This window comes from Salvelinus alpinus, chromosome 24 (assembly GCF_045679555.1).
Source record: "Salvelinus alpinus chromosome 24, SLU_Salpinus.1, whole genome shotgun sequence".
Lineage (NCBI taxonomy): Eukaryota > Metazoa > Chordata > Actinopteri > Salmoniformes > Salmonidae > Salvelinus > Salvelinus alpinus.
In genome coordinates this window covers 8,357,298-8,378,587 of record NC_092109.1, presented here as the reverse complement: position 1 = coordinate 8,378,587, position 21,290 = coordinate 8,357,298, and the positions used below count along the sequence as shown (strand labels likewise).

Genomic DNA, 21,290 nt, shown 5'->3' with positions numbered 1-21,290 from the left:
ATGAAATGTCAGGAATTGTGAAAAATTTGTAAGGTGTATGTAAACTTCCGACTTCAACTGTGTATATATATGTCACGTTCCTGACCTGTTTTCCTTTCCTTTGTCTTGTATTTATTTTAGTTGGTCAGGGCGTGAGTTGGGTGGGTTTGTCTATGGTTGATTTTCTATGTTGAGATTTTTGTGTTCGGCCTGGTATGATTCTCAATCAGAGGCAGCTGTCAATCGTTGTCCCTGATTGAGAATCATACTAAGGCAGCCGGGGTTTCACGTGTGTTTTGTGGGTGTTTGTTTCCGTGTTTGTGTTTTTCACCACACGGTACTGTATAGGTTTCTGCACTTCGTTTATTTGTTTTGTAATTCAGTGTTCAGTTTTGTTATATTAAATCATTATGAACACTAACCACTCCGCGTATTGGTCCGATCCTTCTCGCCTCTCCTCGTCCGAGGAGGAGGAATATGACGACAACCGTTACAGAAACACCCACCAACAAAGGACCAAGCGGAGTGGAGAAGGGCAGCGACAGCAGCAACAGAAGACACAGGACTCGTGGACCTGGGAAGAGATCCTGGACGGCAAAGGACCCTGGGTTCAGCCAGGGGAATATCGCCGTCCCAAGGCGGAGTTGGAAGCAGCGAAGGCAGAGAGGCGCTGGTATGAGGAGGCAGCGCGGTGACGCGGTTGGGAGCCCGAGAGTCAGACCCCAAAATTTCTTGGGGGGGGGGGGGCACGCGGAGTGTGGCAAAGCCGGGTAGGATACCTGAGCCAACTCCCCGTGCTTACCGCGGAGTGAGAGGGCGTCGTACTGGTCAGACACCGTGTTATGCGGTAAAGCGCACGGTGTCCCCAGTACGCATGCTTAGTCCAGTGCGGGCTATTCCACCTCGCCGCACTGGTAGGGCTAGGTTGGGCATCGAGCCGGGTGTCATGAAGCCGGCCCAACGCATCTGGCCTCCAGTGCGTCTCCTCGGGCCGGCGTACATGGCACCAGCCTTACAAATGGTGTCCCCGGTTCGCCAGCATAGCTCAGTGCGGGCTATTCCACCTCGCCGCTCGGTGCTCAAGAGCACGTGTCCTCCTTCACAGTCCGGTATACCCGGTACCACCTCCACGTACCAGTCCTCCGGTGGCAGCCCCCCGCACCAGGCTGTCTCTCCGGCTTCTCTCCCCAGTTGCTCCCACCTGTCCAGCGCTGTCAGAGCATTCCTCTTCTCCAGCGCAGCCAGAGTCTCTCATCTGCCCAGCACTGTCTGAGCTGCCTGCCTGCACAGCACCGTCAGAGCTGTCCGTCTGTCCCGAGCCGTCAGAGCTGTCCGTCTGTCCCGAGCCGTCAGAGCTGTCCGTCTGTCCCGAGCCGTCAGAGCTGTCCGTCTGTCCCGAGCCGTCAGAGCTGCCCGTCTGTCCCGAGCCGTCAGAGCTGTCCGTCTGTCCCGAGCCGTCAGAGCTGCCCGTCTGTCCCGAGCCGTCAGAGCTGCCCGTCTGTCCCGAGCCGTCAGAGCTGCCCGTCTGTCCCGAGCCGTCACAGCTGCCCGTCTGTCCCGGGCCGTCAGAGCTGCCCGTCTGTCCCGAGCCGTCAGAGCTGCCCGTCTGTCCCGAGCCGTCAGAGCCGTCCGCCAGACAGGAGCAGCCAGAGCCTTCCGCCAGACAGGAGCAGCCTGAGCCTTCCGCCAGACAGGAGCAGCCAGAGCCTTCCGCCAGACAGGAGCAGCCAGAGCCTTCCGCCAGACAGGAGCAGTCAGAGCCTTCCGCCAGCCATGAGCAGACAGAGCCGTCAGCCAGCCATGAGCAGCCAGAGCCGTCCAGCCAGGATCAGCCAGAGCCGTCCAGCCAGGATCAGCCAGAGCCGTCCAGCCAGGATCAGCCAGAGCCGTCCAGCCAGAATCAGCCAGAGCCGCCCAGCCAGGATCCGCCAGAGCCGGCCAGCCAGGACCAGCCAGAGCCGTCCAGCCAGGACCAGCCAGAGCCGTCCAGACAGGACCAGCCAGGACGTCCAGCCAGGACCAGCCAGAGCCGGCTCTGGCTGGTCCTGTCTGGACGGCTCTGGCTGGTCCTGGCTGGACGGCTCTGGCTGGTCCTGGCTGGACGGTCCTTGCTGGTCCTGGCTGGACGGCTCTGGCTGATTCTGGCTGGACGGCTCTGGCTGATCCTGGCTGGACGGCTCTGGCTGATCCTGGCTGGACGGCTCTGGCTGATCCTGGCTGGACGGCTCTGGCTGCTCATGGCTGGCTGACGGCTCTGTCTGCTCATGGCTGGCGGAAGGCTCTGACTGCTCCTGTCTGGCGGAAGGCTCTGGCTGCTCCTGTCTGGCGGAAGGCTCTGGCTGCTCCTGTCTGGCGGAAGGCTCAGGCTGCTCCTGTCTGGCGGAAGGCTCTGGCTGCTCCTGTCTGGCGGAAGGCTCTGGCTGCTCCTGTCCCTCAGTCCGGGGCTGCCCCTCAGTCCGGAGCTGCCCCTTAATCCAATGGGGTTTATATGGAGGGTGGCCATTGGGAAGAGGCCACGGAAGCGGGGTTTGACTATGGTGGGGTGGGGACCACGACCAGCGCCAGAGCCGCCACCGTGGACAGACGCCCACCCAGACCCTCCCCTAGAGTTTATGCTGGTGCGCCCGGAGTTCGCACCTTAAGGGGGGGGGGGGTTATGTCACGTTCCTGACCTGTTTTCTTTTGTCTGGTATTTATTTTAGTTGGTCAGGGCGTGAGTTGGGTGGGTTTGTCTATGTGTGATTTTCTATGTTGGGATTTTGTGTTCGGCCTGGTATGATTCTCAATCAGAGGCAGCTGTCAATCGTTGTCCCTGATTGAGAATCATACTAAGGCAGCCGGGGTTTCACGTTATCATTATCTCATATCATTCTCATTCTGACCGTCACAAACTTCTTGAAGCTGCAAAAATCCCAGCCTTTTCTGATTATTCAGTGCTGCAAAAATGGATTTCATTATTTATTTACAAACTAACTAAATAATTACACAGAATACACATACACACTTAAATTAGACAAAAGTCCCTAGTGGACTGTTTGTTAAGGAATGTAATGTATTTACGTGTAAATGTCATTGTCCGTCATCTCTTTGAAACCAATCGATCCTTCTACGGGAATGGCTCGTTGGATGTAAGGCTCTGGTTGTCCACCAGAGGTCACAATATCCTTCTTACAGTGGCTTGTGAAAGTATTTACCCCGTTGGCATTTTTCCTATTTTGTTGCCTTACAACCTGGAATTACATTTTTGGGGGAGTTGTGTCATTTGATTTACACAACATGTGTCACGTTCTGACCTTTATTTTCCTTTGTTTTGTCTTTATTTAGTATGGTCAGGGCGTGAGTTGGGGTGGGCAGTCTATGTTATTTGTTTCTATGTTTAGGTTTGTTCATTTAGCCTGATATGGTTCTCAATCAGAGGCAGGTGTTTTGCATTGTCTCTGATTGGGAGCCATATTTAGGTTGACTGTTTTCACTGTTGGTTTGTGGGTGTTTGTCTTCCGTGTCAGTGTTTGTCGCCACACGGTACTGTTTCGGTTTGTTCACATTTGTTATTTTGTTATTTGTGTAGTGTTCAGTGTATATTATTAAAACATGGACACTTACCACTCTGCGTATTGGTCCTCCGATCCTTCTCGCCTCTCCTCGTCAGATGAGGAGGAAGAAATATACAGCCGTTACAACATGCCTACCACTTTGAAGATGCAAAATATTTTTTATTGTGAAACAAACAAGAAATAAAACAAAAAAACTGAAAACTTGAGCGTGCATAATTTTTCACCCCCCCAAATTCGAAACTTTGTAGAGCCACATTTTGCAGCAATTAGAGCTGCAAGTCTCTTGGGGTATGTCTCTATAAGCTTGGCACATCTAACCACTAGGATTTTTTCCCATTCTTCAAGGCAAAACTACTCCAGCTCCTTCAAGTTGGATGGGTTCCACTGGTGTACAGCAATCTTTAAATCATACCACAGATTCTCAATTGGATTGAGGTCCGGGCTTTGACTAGGCCATTCCAAGACATATAAATGTTTCCCCTTAAACCAGTTGAGTGTTGCTTTAGCAGTATGCCTAAGGTCATTGTCCTGCTGGAAGGTGAACCTCTGTCCTAGTCTCAAATCTCTAGAAGACTGAAACAGGTTTCCCTCAAGAAGTTCCCTGTATTTAGCGCCATGCCATCATTCCTTCAATTCTGACCAGTTTCCCAGTCCCTGCCGATGAAAAACATCCCCACAGCATGATACTGCTACCACCGGAGATTCCCCTCCGGCCTTCGAATTTAAGACAGAGTGTTAAGGTGTCAAAACCGGCCCACCCCCCCCTTCCCCTCTTCTGTGGGTAAGAGGGTCTGATTGTTGTCAGCTATTTACCAAGCTGATCTGAGGCCTTGAATACTCAACCAGGAGAGTCATGACACTGTAGTGGACAGAACACACATTGGGTTATTTTTAATCCAGCCATTTAGATCACTTAATTGGGTAGTTGAGCTATGATCCACTGGATCAGATCAGAGACTGGAGGCATGGCTTAGTAGGGCTGGGGATTTCAGATGTTTATTTTTGGCCACCCGTGAGAGAAATTGTCATTCCGGTTGATTGGTTCTGTTGTATTGTCAACAAATGTTAAGGTTTAGCACTCACAATTTTGTAGCACCAGTTGAGAACTACTAGTGCCTATGTGTCTACAACAGACTGTGTCAAATGAGGTGCTCTACTTGCATTGGCATAACCCTCAAACACATAAACTGATACAATTTCACTGAAGGTTGGCATAAGTGTATTTCACTGTGCCCCTAAAGATGCTAATGAGCCCCATCAGTATATTATCCCACCTATCAAAGCGCAGTGACGATCGTACCTTATATTTGAAATGTGTAGAAACATTTCCCATTACACCCACAAGGTACCAAACTGTACCATGTGAGTTCATATGCATTTTGCTGCACCCACATTAACATCTGCTAAACACGTGTATGTAACCAATAAAAATGTATTTGATTTGATGTGTACCTTTTTTAGGTAAAAACACTGTTCCTAAACCCTACCCTCATTTTATAAAATGTTGCTTCACATGTTGCTTCAAAGATAGCCACCCCCCCTCCTCTCTCCCACCAGAGAGGAAGGGGGAAGTTGTGGCGGTTTTACTACTTAACGACCGGTCGTAAACGTTCTCTCATTTGCCTTTGCAGTATTGAGAATGGAATGGCTGAGTGTTACAACAGAGAGAGACTTGCCAAAACTTTAACATCTAAAGATTGGACGTTGAAACAATATTTCTAACATAAAGAATGTGGGAAAATGTTGGTGGAGAAACAATAATCATCTGACAGTAGAGACTTCCGAGTTACCCGATTTACATCTAAATGTTGTAAAACATGAAACCATTTGTGAAAAGATAGCAATGTGATTTTAGCCTACTAAATTAGAATAGTTTTTCATATAGGGTACCACATGAGGGAGGAGGATGTCTTCCCTGTAACGCACAGCTTTGAGATTGCCTGGAATGACAACAAGCTCAGTCCGATGATGCTGTGACACACCCCCCCCCAGACCATGACGGACCCTCCACCTCCAAATCGATCCCGCTCCAGCATACAGGCCTCGGTGTAACGCTCATTCCTTCGACGATAAACGCGAATCCGACCGTCATCCTTGGAGAAACAAAACCTCGACTCGTCAGTGAAGAGCACTTTTTGCCAGTCCTGTCTGGTCCAGCGACGGTGGGTTTGTGCCCATAGGCGACGTTGTTGCCGGTGATGTCTGGTGAGGACCTGCCTTACAACAGGCCTACAAGCCCTCAGTCCAGCTTCTCTCAGCCTATTGCGGACAGTGTAAGTACTGACGGAGAGATTGTGTTTTCCTGGTGTAACTCGGGCAGTTGTTGTTACCAACCTGTACCTGTCCTGCAGGTGTGATGTTCGGATGTACCGATCCTGTGCAGGTTTTGTTACACTTGGTCTGCCATTGCGAGGACGATCAGCTGTCTGTCCTGTCTCCCTGTAGTGATGTCTTAGGCGTCTCACAGTACGGACATTGCAATTTATTGCTCTGGACATATCTGCAGGCCTCATGCCTCCTTGCAGCATGTCTAAGGCACGTTCACGCAGATGAGCAGGGACCCTGGGCATCTTTCTTTTGGTGTTTTTCAGAGCCAGTAGAAAGGCCTCTTTAGTGTCCTAAGTTTTCATAATTGTGACCTTAATTGCCTACCGTCTGTAAGCTGTTAGTGTCTTAACGACCGTTCATTAATTGTTCATGGTTCATTGAACAAACATGGGAAACAGTGTTTAAACCCTTTACAGTGAAGATCTGTGAAGTTATTTGGATTATTACGAATTATCTTTGAAAGACAGGGTCCTGAAAAAGGGACGTTTCTTTTTTTGCTGAGTTTAGTTCCGACAGTGCAGCAATATCTAACATGTAATCTAACAATTCCACAACTACCTAATACACACAAATTTGGAGTAAAGGGTTGTAATAAGAATATATACATATAAATATATGGATGAGCTATGACAGAGCGGCATAGGCAAGATGCAATAGAAGGTATAAAATACAATATATTCATATGAAATGAGTAATGCAAGATATGTAAACATTATTAGAGTGCCATTATTAAAGTGACTAGTGATCCATTTATTAAAGTGGCCAGTGATTTCAAGTCTCTATGTAGGCAACAGCCTCTCCGTGTTAGTGATGGCTGTTTAACAGTCTGATGGCCTTGAGATATAAGCTATTTTTCAGTCTCTCAGTCCCAGCTTTGATGATCCTGTACTAACCTCACCTTCTGGATGGTAGCGGGGTGAACAGGCAGTGGCTGGTGTGGTTGTTGTCCTTGATGATCTTTTTGGCCTTCTTGTGACATCGGGTGATGTAGGTGTCCTGGAGGACAGGTAGTTTGCCCCCGGGGATGCGTTATTCACCCTCTGGAGAGCCTTGCAGTTGTGGGCGGTGCAGTTGTCGTACCAGGCGGTGATACAGCCCGACAGGATGCTTTCAATTGTGCGTCTGTAAAAGTTTGTGAAGGTTTTAGGTGACAAGCCAAATTTCTTCAGCCTCCTGAGGTTGAAGAGGCGCTGTTGTGCCTTCTTCACCACATTGTCTGTGTGGGTGGACCATTTCAGTTTGTCTGTGATGTGTATGCCGAGGAACTTAAAACGTTCCTCCTTCTCCACTACTGTCCCGTCGATGTGGATGGGCGGGTGCTCCCTCTGCTGTTTCCTGAGGTCCACGATAATCTCCTTTGTTTTGTAGACGTTGAGTGATAGGTTGTTTTCCTGACACCACATTCCGAGGGCCCTCACCTCCTCCCTGTAGGCTGTCTCGTCGTTGTTGTTAATCAAGCCTACTACTGTTGTGTCGTCTGCAAACTTGACGATTGAGTTGGAGGCGTGCATTGCCGCGCAGTAATGGGTGAACAGGGAGCACAGGAGGGGGCTGAGCATGCACCCTTGTGAGGCCCCAGTGTTGAGGATCACCGAAGTGGAGATGTTGTTTCCTACCTTCACCATCTGGGGGGGCGGCCCGTCAGGAAGTGCAGGACCCAATTGCACAGGGCGTGGATAAGACCCAGGGCCTCAAACTTAATGATGAGCTTGGAGGCAATTGGCCTGCTATTGCACACGTTAAATTCTAATGGCCAATACTTCACATGTTACTGAAAAAAGACCTCATTAGAATTAACATGAACATTTCTAATAAACATCAAAAACACTCCCAAAACGAGAGAAACCAAATAACGAGAGGTGCATAACCTGTGCCTAGAGTTTACAGCGGAGTGGAGAGTAGAATAAGAAACTTACATAAATCATAATGATAAACAGACTCTGGCATTTGTCCTTTTACATGTTATAAAGTTATAAAATGCAATATTTGATGGGACTAACGACAGCAGGGCTAGCAAGCAATGTGTGTAGCAAACAATCAGACCAAGTCTGTTTCTGTGGGGAGAAATGGAGGGGGACAGAAAGTTTGCTGCTGAAATGCATTTGTATGTTACATACTGTAGTGGACATACTAATCCCTGCATCCCTTCACACTGTAGTATACTAACTCCTGTATCTCCGCAGGTAAGGCCTTTGAGATCACCTACGTGCGGCTCAAGTTCTACACCAGCCGACCGGAGAGCTTTGCCATCTACAAGCGGACAAATCAGGATGGACCATGGATGCCCTACCAGTACTACAGCGCCTCCTGTAGCAAGACCTACGGGAAGAACGCCAAGGGATATATCCGCCCGGGGGACGATGAGAGGATGGCATTGTGCACCGACGAGTTCAGTGACATCTCCCCTTTGACTGGGGGCAACGTGGCCTTCTCTACTTTGGAGGGACGACCCAGCGCATATAACTTTGACCAGAGCGCCGTGCTGCAGGTGAGGATGTGTGTGCGTACGTGTGTGTGCGAGTGAGAGGGAAACTGAGAGAAACAGGGTAGTGGCAGGAGGTTGGTGTCGGTGGAACAGTGGGAAAATTACATGTTTAGAGTGACTGATGTAGAGGCGTTTGAATGGGCTGTTGGTATTATGGTAGAAGACAAGTCACAGAGGTATTTTGAAGTCAAGGAGAGGTTAGGGAACATGTACAATACTTAATTAGCATATGAAGGACTTTTTTTCAACGTGCCTTCACGAACCATTGCATTTTAACATAATACATTTTGTGTGTATTTTTTACATATACAGTGCCTTCGGGAAAGGATTCAGACCACATTACTTTTTCCATATTTTGTTACGTTTCAGCCTTATTCTAAAATATATATTTTTTTAATCCTCAGCAATCTACACCCAATAGCCCATAATGACAAAGTGGAAACAGTTTATTTTCTGCTAATGTATATATTTTTTATACAGAAATACCTTATTTACATAAGTATTCAGACCCTTTGCTATGACACTCGAAATTGAGCTCAGGTGCATCCTGTTGCCATTGATCATCCTTGAGATGTCCACCTGCGGTAAATTCAATTGATTGGACATGATTTGGAAAGGCACACACCTGTCTATATAAGGTCCCACAGCTGACAGTGCATGTCAGAGCAAAAACCAAGCCATGCGGTCGAAGGGAGAAATCAGGGGAGAAGCGCCTTGATTAGGGAGGTGACCAAGAACCTGATGGTCACTCTGACAGAGCGCTAGAGTTCCTTTGTGGAGATGGGAGAACCTTTCAGAAGGAGAATAATCTCTGCAGCACTCCACCAATCAGGTATTTATGGTAGAGTGGCCAGACGGAAGCCACTCTTCAGTAAAAGGCACCTAAAGACTCAAAGACCATGAAAAATAAGATTCTCTGGTCTGATGAAACCAGGCTTGAACTCTTTGGCCTGAATGTTAGCGTCACGTCTGGAGGAAACCTGGCACCATCTCTACGGTGAAGCATGGTGGTGGCAGAATCATGCTGTGGGGATGTTTTTCAGCGGCAGGGACTGCTTCAGAGCTCTCAGGACCTCAATCTGGACAACAACCCTAAGCACACAGCCAAGACAACGCAGGAGTGGCTTCGGGACAAGTTTCTGAAGGTCCTTGAGTGGCCCAGCCAGAGCCCAGACTTAAACCTTTTTTTATTTATTTTGTATTTTTTTATTAACAGTAACATGCAAAACATAAACATAACAGCCAGAGGGATTCCACAAAGAAATGAGAAAAAAAGTAAACTAATCCACATTATATCAAATCAAATACAGACATATAGCGAATACATTCTTTGGACATTTTGTTTTGTATACGTTTTAAAGACTTTTCCAAATCAGATTAAAAAAAATAGGAAAAGGGGCTTTTTCTTCATAAATTTTGATTTGTGTATGAACATGTTTTCCTAATAAAATAAAGAGATTTATGAAATACTCATGTTCAATTGTGGAATCAGTGTAGTAAAATAATATGTCAAACTTAGAAATGTCAATGGTTGTATGCAATTTGAGGCTAAGATATAGTTTTACATCAGTCCAGAACACTTCACTATATAACAATGACAGAATAAGTGTTCAATAGATTCAGTTTCTAGTTCACAAAATCTGCATTCACTGGTAACATCAGGTATATATTTAGAAATCAAGCTATTACATGGATAGAATCTATGGATAATCTTAAAGGAGATCTCCTTTACTTTATTGGTCACCATAAATTTGTGTGGAGTGAGCCAAGCACGACGCCAGTTTACATCAAACGATGAAGCCCAACAAAATATTGCAGAGGGAATAGACTTCCTGTAGAAAATATCCCTTAATAAACGATTGTTGAATTTCGTATCTAGTAGACCAATGCCATTCACCTGGATATCGCTTACAATCGGAGATATTCCAAAATATGCATTATTCTGAAGTAAAGTTTTTATCAGACTAATTATAGCTTTAATAGCAGTGTCATATTCCTTGCTTGAAACCTCAAAGTTGTATCTTTCCATAAATTCTCTCCATGTAAATAGATTCCCACTAATATTAACTAGTTGGCTGACAAGGACAACGTTTTTCGAGAACCATTTATGGTTAAATAACATCTTGTTTCTATGTATTATCGACCCATTGTTCCACATAAAACATTTCTGAGGTGAAAAGTTCATACAACAAAGCCCAGCACATTAAAGCCTGCTTGTGAAAAGCCAGTTTCACAGGAAGTTTACCCACAATATATGGACATTGTAGTAAAAAATTAAGCCCTCCGAACTTCTGAAAAACAAAATGAGGAATAATATTCCAGAAACTATGAGGATTTGTTATGTACATTTTAATCCAGTTGACCTTTGATATCTGATTGAAGAGAGTGAAGTCTAAGACATTTAGACCACCATCACAAACCCTGTTGGTGATAACATCTCAATTTATCTTATGTGGCTTGTTTTTCCATATGAAGTTGTACAAAACCCTATCTAAGGTACAGCAAGTGGATTTGGGAATGTCAAAAAGATAGGATGCACGAGATAGTCCCTCAGCTTTGGAAAAAAGCACCCTTCCTTGAAGGCTTAAATCCTTCCCTAACCATGAGGATAATTTTTGGGGGACAAATTCAGTTACAGGGTTCAAATTAAGATCATTCACAGCCTTAAGATTTTTGGTGATCTTTACACCGAGGTAAGTTACAGTATCTTTTTCAGAGATGTTGCAATCTGCTGCATTGACAGCTCCTTTTGGAAAGATGTAATGCCAAACCTGAGATTTTGGAGAACTGCTTCACGATATCCAATGCTAATCTAGCTTGTGACACATTTTTCAAAAAGAGTGAGGCGTCATCCGCCAGTTGGGATATCTTGATCTCTCTGGCCTGGAATGTAGTGCCTTCAAATGGACTTTTATGAACTAATGAGCATAAAATTTGAGATTCTAACAAAAATAAAAAAGGTGAAATTGGACAACCTTGTCGTATTCCTTTGTAAATGTTATTAAGCCTTGAGGTTGTTCCATGACAGAGTTTGATACAGCTATTGCCACCATTATACAGAGTTCTAATAGCATCAACAAAAAAAGACCAAATTTCAAATGCTTAAGACAATCAAAGATAAAATTGTGACTTACTGTATCAAATGCTTTCTGAAAATCCAAAAATAGGATAACAGGGAAGTCATCCAATAGATCACAATACTCAACCAAGTCTAACACCAGCCTCAGATTATTAGATATATGGGCCCCTTTCATAAACCCTGATTGACATTCATCAATCAGATCATTCAAGCAAGACTTTAACCTTTTTGCAAAGATTAAGGCTATAATTTTGTAGCCGTTATTTAGGAGTGTGATTGGACGCCAATTATCAATATTTAAGAGATCCTTGTGTTGTTTAGGTATAAGAGTAATGACCCCTTGCTTCAGAGAGGCAGGTAGTTCCCCCTTCTTATAGCCTCCTTAAAGTTTTCAAGTAGAAATGGTGCTATTTCTTCAGAGAATGTTTTGTAAAATTCAGAGTTTAATCCATCACAACCTGGAGATTTGTTATTTTTTAACTGAGCAACCCCTTACTGGATGTCCATAATGGATCAATCTTGACAACAAGACCGATTGAATTCTTCACAAACCAAATTAACATTCTCTAAAGAATCAAGGAGATCCTTAGAGTCACTCAAATTATTTAAGGAGTAAAGATTCTCATAAAACTTTGTGGTAAAGTCTGATAACAACTCTCTATCCTCAGTGGTAATCCCATTAATCTTAAATTTCTGAAGTGTGTTGAGTTCCCCTCTCGTCTTTTCCAAATTAAAAAAGTATCTACCGTTCTTTTTGCCTTTTTTAAGCAATTGTTTTCTGGATCTTATGAAAGCTCCTCTAGCCTTTTCCTCATACAATGTATCTAGTTGATTCTGTAAATCATTCAATTTATCTTTCTCATTAAGATCAAGATGCTCAATCTCTTTGATATCCGCAATTGTCTTAGAGAGTTCAGCTACCTCACATCTCCTTCTTAAAGCAAGCCGTTTCCCATAAGTAATACAGTCTGAGCGGATTTTAAATTTCAGCAGTTCCCAATATTTCCCATATTCTGCATTAGATGTAGCTAAACTCCAGTAAACAGAAATTAGATTCTTAATCACATTTTTTTAATCATCATGCAATAACAATGATTTATTTAATTTCCAATAACCACCAGAGTATTTCTTACCATCATTACTGCACATTCTTACAGTCAACCATATGACTTTATGATGCGTCAGGACTGCAGGCAGTATTTTTACCTCTACAGTGTTGGGCTCAAGACTAGAGGTTATCACCCACCAATCAATTCTTGATTGTAGAGAACGATCTCTATTACTCCATGTGTATTGTTTCTCTCCAGGGTTTTTAACTCTCCATATGTCAATTAAGTCCAGGCTTTGGCAGAAAATCACCAACTTGTTCACACCAATGTTAGGCCTATGGGGCAATCTATCAGTCTCATTAGAATAAACCATATTAAAATCTCCACCAACTATAATCTGACTGGATGGATATTTTCTCAGAAGACTTTTAAGAATTTCTTCAATTTCCTCTAGAAGTAAGTGATTTGGAGGACTAGAACAGTATCCATATACATTACACAACACAAATAATCTGTCCATGTGGTTGATGACCGCTACTAGCCAATGTCCATTGGAGTCCATTTGAGTAAACCAAAATTTCCCTTTGAAATTGTGTGCTAAAATTGAAACCCCAGCTGAATGATTAGTCCCGTGGGCCAAAAAAATGACATTGCCTCACTGATTTTTCCAATAATTATAGTCCTCTTTGCATGAATGTGTTTCTTGAACGAATACAAGATCTGCGTTGCAGTCCTTACAGAACAAAAAAAAGCTTTTCTCTTCAACAGGATTTGTATCCCCCTGGCATTGATTGACATAAACTTCAAGTCCATATCTATAGAATAGAAAGAAAAATCCTATGCAATCTCAACTCTACCCTCTCTATAAAAAGCTGCTTCATATACAGTATGTATTAACAGAAGTCTTAGCTTGTAAACAGTAACACCATAATTCAAAACTAGAACGCTCAGTTTGCAGTGGGGAAGGAGCCACCTTGTAAACCTACGACAGAACAAATCACCCCGGTCGTATTTATTTTCCGTGGGGGAAAAAGGCTCTGATTCCCCTGTAGTATCCACCCTTTCCTTGATTTCGGGCCTGTTGTACAAGAGGCCACAATGTTGCCTTTGCTGCCTTGTCTGCTGCAGTCAAGTCCTCACCGACTCTAAATGTTCTCTCTTTCAGAAAGGCGCTTTCCTTTGCTTTGTTCCAAACTGCATCTCTCGCTGTGCGAAAAGCAAACTGGATGATGATTGAGTGGCTGACGATGGCATCTTGTTTCTTCCCAATACGATGAGCGACATCCACAGCCATATCCATATATCCATCGGGGAAGTCCGGTGCCACACGGTTACAGATGTCTCTTACTAAGCGCTTCACATTCTCATCCTGGTCCTCTGGGTCACCGTAAAGCCGTAGCCCCCGTCTTCTCTGGTATCGCTCTGCTTCCCGATAAGCGCTCTTCCATGTCACGCGATGGTCTTCTCCTGTGCAGTGCATTTCTCAGAAATTGCAGTGTTTGCAAGTTTAAGCTCTTCGATACTCTTGTATGCATGATTCAGGGAGGTCTCGAGGTCAACTATTTTTGATGTGTTTTCGCGTATCATTTTCTCCAGACCATCGGCTCTTTTGTTTATCTTTGCAGAGACAGCATCGCTTATGTTGACCTGTAGTTCGCGCAAAGACAATTCTGTCTGTGTCTTTTTGGGTGCAAGACTATTGACTGCATTGTCAGAATCAACCGAATGTCCAGAATCCTCCATTTCTTCTCCCGAGGAGTCAGGTGGCGGTTTTTCTCCTATGTATGAGTGCTCAGCTAGCAACTGCCTTCTCCTCCCTTTGCTCTTTCGCAAATGTTTTTCTTCCATTTGTCAAAGTTTCAGATCAAATTAGTAGTCAACTAAGCGTTGTCCTCTATTGTGATTACTATAAGCCAAGTTCCGTTAAGAGGGATAAAAGTTAAGGTTACTCGGAACAAGCTGAAATCTCTTCTGCACTCGCCGCCATCTTCAGCAGCCCCCCCCCCCCCCCCCCCCTATACCAGACTCCCGGACCTAAACATGATCGAACATGTCTGGAGAGACCTGAAAATGCTCCCAATACAACCTGACAGAGCTTGAGAGGATCTACAGAGAAGAATGGGAGAAACTCTCCAAATACAGGTGTGCCAAGCTTGCACCGTCATACCCAAGAAGACTCGAGGCTGTAATCGCTGCCAAAGGTGCTTCAACAAAGTACTGAGTAAAGGGTCTGAATATCTACATAAATGTAATAGTTCAGCTTTTGCTTTGTCATTCTGTGGTATTGTGTGTAGATTGAGGAGGAAAAAAACGAATATTCTTTTTATGAGGCTTGCACCTAACAAAATGTGGAAAAGTAGGGGCCTCCCGGGTGGCGCAGTGGTCTAGAGCACTGCATCGCAGTGCTAGCTGCGCCACCAGAGTCTCTGGGTTCGCGCCCAGGCTCTGTCGCAGCCGGCCGCGACCGGGAGGTCCGTGGGGCGACGCACAATTGGCATAGCGTCCTCCGGGTTAGGGAGGGCTTGTCCGGTAGGGATATCCTTGTCTCATCGCGCTTCAGCGACTCCTGTGGCGGGCCGGGCGCAGTGCGCGCTAACCGAGGGGGGCGGGTGCACGGTGTTTCCTCCGACACATTGGTGCGGCTGGCTTCCGGGTTGGAGGCGCGCTGTGTTAAGAAGCAGTGCGGCTTGGTTGGGTTGTGCTTCGGAGGACGCATGGCTTTCGACCTTCGTCTCTCCCGAGCCCGTATGGGAGTTGTAGCGATGAGACAAGATAGTAATTACTAGCGATTGGATACCACGAAAATTGGGGAGAAAAGGGGATAAATAAAAAATAAAAAAAATAAAAAAGGTGGAAAGGTTTAGGGGTCTGTATACTTTCCGAAGACACTGTATGTGAGTGTGTGCAGCAGACCTGGGATAACTGTAGTTTTGTGGTAACTTTTTTTTGTTGAGGCGCAAATAGTTACATTGGAGGTGACTACAACTATTTGAATACAGATCAGTAAAATTACATTTTTTTTTACTATTTGATTACGGATCTGAAAATGCAACAATTTTTTTCTATTTCAATACAGATCTCAGAAACGGACTACTTTTTAAAACTATTGGATTTGCTGCATGTTGCAGATAGAGACACAATGTCCTATAATTTTTTTTATCTATCTGACAGTAGATCATATTTGATTTAACAATGCATTTCGGTCCCGCTTCAAAGACGTTCAGCTTATAAAGGTTTCGTAAAGGCTACATATATGTGTTACAAAGTATGTATAATCGTATGTCATGCTTTATCAAGGGCTCATAAATGTAGCATAATTGTGTGACATAAACAACAATGTCAAATGTGACCTAACCCACTATGTCGAATATGATATAAACATGTGCTTTATAAAGAATGACATGTTGGGTTGATGTATTGGAATACGCTCTACAGTGAAGTGATGTTAGTCACATTACACCTAATCTCATTCCCAGACTCTACCGCCCAAGTGTGTGGAAGGTCTGTTGGACCAACGCATCAAACTTCGCCTTCATTAGTTAAGATTAGGTTTAAAATCAAATTTTAAGAAGATAAATTGTGGAAATGGGCAGAGTTTAGCCATAATTATGACTTTTGTACTGTGTTAACTAGTGACGATGACAAATACTTTACTCGCTAAGGTCACTCCCACTAAGGCCAACTTTGAATGGTTGATATCCCAGGCTTATATGTGCTGTGTGTGCAATAGCCTGGGAATGACATTACACCAATAAACACTTGATGAAAGCCCCAAACCTATAGAAATTGAAAGTGCCTTTCTTCTGGAACCAAGTAACATGTTCCTCAGTACACAAACACACACACAACTAAAATGAGCCAGTGTTTGAACCGTAAGGTCTTTGACACATTCACCCACTCCCACACTTAAGGATCAGCCACAAAATGTTGGCACCATTGTAACAGGTTCTCATCAAGCCCTGGTTTCCAGCATGGGAACACAAGAGGAATACAGATTGGACTAGTCCAAATCATCTTGGCTCTGACACACACACACAAGATTTGCAGGTCCATCAACCCATTTAAATACCTCTCACACCCTACAGTAATCTGTGGATCATGAGAGAACCTTCATAAATCAGCAGAACATTAAACACCTATTTATTTACACTTCATGTATTGTCCTGTAATACTTATTTGAAGTGAGACACCTTCGGTCATTCAAAAAACATCCATAAAGACTCTCTATCGCATGATGCTGTACTTAACTAAAGTCAGACCCCTTTGATCATGTATGCCTACATGAATGCCTTTTATCATATGAAAATGTCATATGGTCAATTGGTCATTCATAACACATACATAAATATATATATATATATATATATATATACAAGCTTGGAACACATGGATTTGGAGCTCTACGGACAATTCCTTCGACCTCAAGGCTTGGTTTTTGCTCTGACAACCTTATATACAGTTGAAGTCGGAAGTCTACATACACCTTAGCCAAATACATTTAAACTCAGTTTTTCACAATTCCTGACATTTAATCCTAGTAAAAATTCCCTGTTTTAGTTCAGTTACGATCAACACTTTATTTTAAGAATGTGAAATGCCAGAATAATAGTAGAGAATTATTTATTTCAGCTTTTATTTCTTTCATCACATTCCCAGTGGGTCAGAAGTGTATATACACTCAATTAGTATTTGGTAGCATTGCCTTTGAATTGTTTAACTTGGGTCAAAGGTTTCGGGTACCCTTCACACAAGCTTCCCACAATAAGTTGAGAGAATTTTGGCCCATTCCTCCTGACAGAGCTGGTGTAACTGAGTCAGGTTTGTAGGCCTCCTTGCTAGCACACACTTTTTCAGTTCTGCCCACAAATGTTCTATAGGATTGAGGTCAGGGCTTTGTGATGGCCACTCCAATACCTTGACTTTGTTGTCCTTAAGCCGTTTTGCCATAACTTTGGAAGTATGCTTGGGGTCATTGTCCATTTGGAAGACCCATTTGCGACCAAGCTTTAACTTCCTGACTGATGTCTTGAGATGTTGCTTCAACATATCCACATAATTTTCTTTCCTCATCATGCCATCCATGCCACCCACACAACATGATGCTGCCACCCCCGTGCTTCACGGTTGGGATGGTGTTCTTCGGCTTGCAAGCATTCTCCTTTGTCCTCCAAACATAACGATGGTCATTATGGCCAAACAGTTCTATTTTTGTTTCATCAGACCAGAGGACATTTCTCCAAAAAGTGCGATCTTTGTCCCCATGTGCAGTTGCAAACCGTAGTCTGGCTTTTTTTATGGCGGTTTTGGAGCACTGGCTTCTTCCTTGCTGAGTGGCCTTTCAGGTTATGTCAATATAGGACTCGTTTTACTGTGGACACAGACACTTTTGTTCCTGTTTCCTCCAGCATCTTCACAAGGTCTTTTGCTGTTGTTCTGGGATCGATTTGCACTTTTCGCACCAAAGTACGTTCATCTCTAGGAGACAGAACGTGTCTCCTTCCTGAGCGATATGACGGCTGCTTGGTCCCATTGTGTTTATACTTGTGTACTATTGTTTGTACAGATGAACGTGGTACCTTCAGGAGTTTGTAAATTGCTCCCAAGGACGAGCCAGACGTGTGTGTGTGTGTGTGTGTGTGTGTGTGTGTGTGTGTGTGTGTGTGTGTGTGTGTGTGTGTGTGTGTGTGTGTGTGTGTGTGTGTGTGTGTGTGTGTGTGTGTGTGTGTGTGTGTGTGTGTGTGTGTGTGTGTGTGTGTGTGTGTGTGTGTTTCTGCAATTGTATGTAAAAGAGATTGTGTTGGACATACAGATTGTTTCATGCTCAATAAATAGATAATGGACTTCAAAAGCTAGTCAGCTCAGTGAAATGCTGTTATCCTTAAACACAATATGTTTCCTGTTTATTATAGTACCTTGTAGATGGCTATAATGCAGATAAACTGTAGAGAAGCATTATTCTATCAATTTAGGATATGACTTGCAGTCTTGTACCTTTCTGTAGACTTGACAATCCCCTCACCCCTCACTTTTTATGGTCATTAGCAGATTATACATGATCCCAATTTTAGCTTCAAGACGCCAACAATTTAAAAAATACGACAATCAGTGGAAAGTGCTAAAACAGTGACGTCAACTCTCTATTTTTCGGCTATCTTTATGCACGTTCGCACATTGTGGGGAGCAAAGCTCCATTCTCTAACAACAATTACAATAATCCCCAAACCTTTTTTATGAGATTTGGAAATACCTAAAACACATTTGCTACACATTTTTAATATTCAAACAAAACCCTTTATGTAACATCTACACACGTTGTAAATTGCTTAAATGCATAGTTCGAAACAAGATTCATGATAGAAATGAGCGGATCATCCAGAGCCATGGTCTTGTGGGCAACACTCCCAGCAACAAGCAAATAGGCATTGATGGGAATTGAACCCATAGTATGTGCTTCCCCAACTGGAGACCAGGTTAAATTTCTGGTCTAAATAAAGCAAAAATTCTGAAGGTAGAGTGGAATTACATAAAGTTAATGAGAGGTTTATTAAATCAGGAGTCTCTCTTGTAAATTAACTTGAGTTTGATTGTAATTTTGACTTTGTGCAAAGTAAAACACTCAGACACTCAAAACCATGTGTATCATTATCATATCTCCCAGCATGCTTTATTACAGGTTGCAACTTAGACCTCACCCCTTCCCATCCCCCAACACAAAGACAGAAACACACCATCAACCACTCCACTAAACCAACCATGACTGACTGACTGACTAATTTATTGATGAACAGATAATTGTTGCCTGTTTTTTTATTGATTGCATAGTTTGTTGTTTAAAAAATATAAAAAAAATAACATAAATTGGATATATTAGTTATTGTTTTAGAGGTTTATAATATGGAATGGTAACTAAATTTGATTAGAAATAATTATTTTCATGCATTTAGGAAAAAAATTGTAAATTGACCTTTATTGCAGATTTATGTTTAGAATTGTTTATATTCATAGATGTGTTTTTACATGCAGATTGATCTTGTGCGGTACAAAGATAAATAACATACATATTTCTAAACTTCCAAGTAGTTGGATTTATGGCCCCCTTTACTGAGAGGGTTTCTCCAATTTAAATGGTTAATGTAGTCTCCTTTGTCCTAATTCTCCATAATTTGGCAGTCACTCTAAATGCAGATTGTGTGTGATTAAACCTTCCAATTGTTGGCTGTCCTAACTCTAGATGGATTCCAATACAAATCTATATCATTACACAAGCCAGCATAATGTGACTTCCATAATTGACATGCCTGATGTGGCCTGCAAACCAGTAGTTTAAGACCAATGTATTAACTGAAAACTAAACTGTTGATGTACATGACCTTATGATTTTGTCACAGGACATTACATTTGAATGATTTTATGATCCCTAAACATTTATATTGTTTAAGGTTACAGGATCAATAAGTATTGAATGCAATAATGAGTTCTCTGTCACTAGCAAACACAATCATGGTGGTAATTCCTGCATTCACTAAAGGCACCCTGGGATATATGCAGATAGTCGCTTGAATTTGCATAGATCCCTGTGTGCCATTAGAATGAACATTGCTATTAAAACTTCTTGAGGGCAGGGGGCAGCATTTTCACTTTCGGGAAAAATAGCATGCCAAAATTCAACTGCTTGCTACTCATCCCCAGAATATAAGATATGCATATTATTAGTAGATTTGGATAGAAAACACTCTGAAGTTTCTAAAACTGTTTGAATCATGTCTGTGAGAATTATTAACGTTTAAAAATACCTAACGTTGTATCACCAAAGTAGTTTGAAATGTTTTGGTAAAGTTTACATGTAACTTTTGATATATTTTGTAGTGACTTGGCGAAAGTTGGAAGCTGTGTTTTTCTGGATGAAACGGTCCAAATAAATTGACATTTTGGATATATATCGACGGAATTAATCGAACAAAAGGACCATTTGTGATGTTTATGAGACATATTGGAGTGGCAACAAAATAATTTCGTCAAAGGTAAGGCATGATTTATATTTTATTTCTGCGTTTTGTGTCGTGCTTGCAGTGATGAAATATGCTTCTCTCTTTGTTTACTTTTGTGCTATCATCAGATAATAGCATCTTATGCTTTCGCCGAAAAGCTTTTTTGAAATCTGACATGTTGGCTGGATTCACAACAAGTGTAGCTTTAATTTGGTATATTACATGTGTGATTTAATGAAAGTTTGATTTTTATATCATGTTATTTGAATATGGCGCGCTGTATTTTCCCTGGCTATTGGCCGGTGGGACGTTTGCGTCCCACCTGCCCCAGAGAAGTTAACACCCATGACATTGTTTGTCAATGAAAGAGAGTTAGTGATTGCATTCACGTGCATATCCAATAACTAGTGATAGCTATGTCAAATGTGATGTGTGTTCAATACCAGAAGGTCTGTTTTTGACTGTTAATTTATTAGTACAGACAAATTATGTTTTGAATTTATACACCACCTCAGGCCAATTTAACAAATTAGGTAAGAGAATAGCCAGTTACCATTTGTGTATTAAAATGGCATTTGGGTAATGCCAATCTATTCCCTTAATAATCCCTTCGATCTGGTTTTATCCCATTATCATCCAATTTCATAAAAAATATGATATTGACTCAATTCTAATTCCATTCCAAGGATGTTTTTAATTTCCAATTAAAATTAAATTCCAAATCCATGCCAATGATGGTTCTTGTTCAATTCAAATTCTGACAGTCTAAATTATAATTAAATTCCATTTCAGGGATGATTTTCTTTTACACTTAAATTGAACCCAACC

General features: G+C 42.9%; 1 protein-coding gene across 1 annotated transcript in view; it reads left to right on the top strand.

Annotated features, from left to right (window-relative positions):
- LOC139552077 (laminin subunit gamma-3-like) overlaps positions 1 to 21,290 on the top strand; it is a 236,339-nt gene that overhangs the window by 24,358 nt on the left and 190,691 nt on the right. The window contains exon 2 of the mRNA XM_071363475.1: positions 8,045 to 8,349. Coding sequence (XP_071219576.1) covers positions 8,045 to 8,349 — 305 coding nt within the window. The remainder of the gene's footprint in view (positions 1 to 8,044; positions 8,350 to 21,290) is intronic.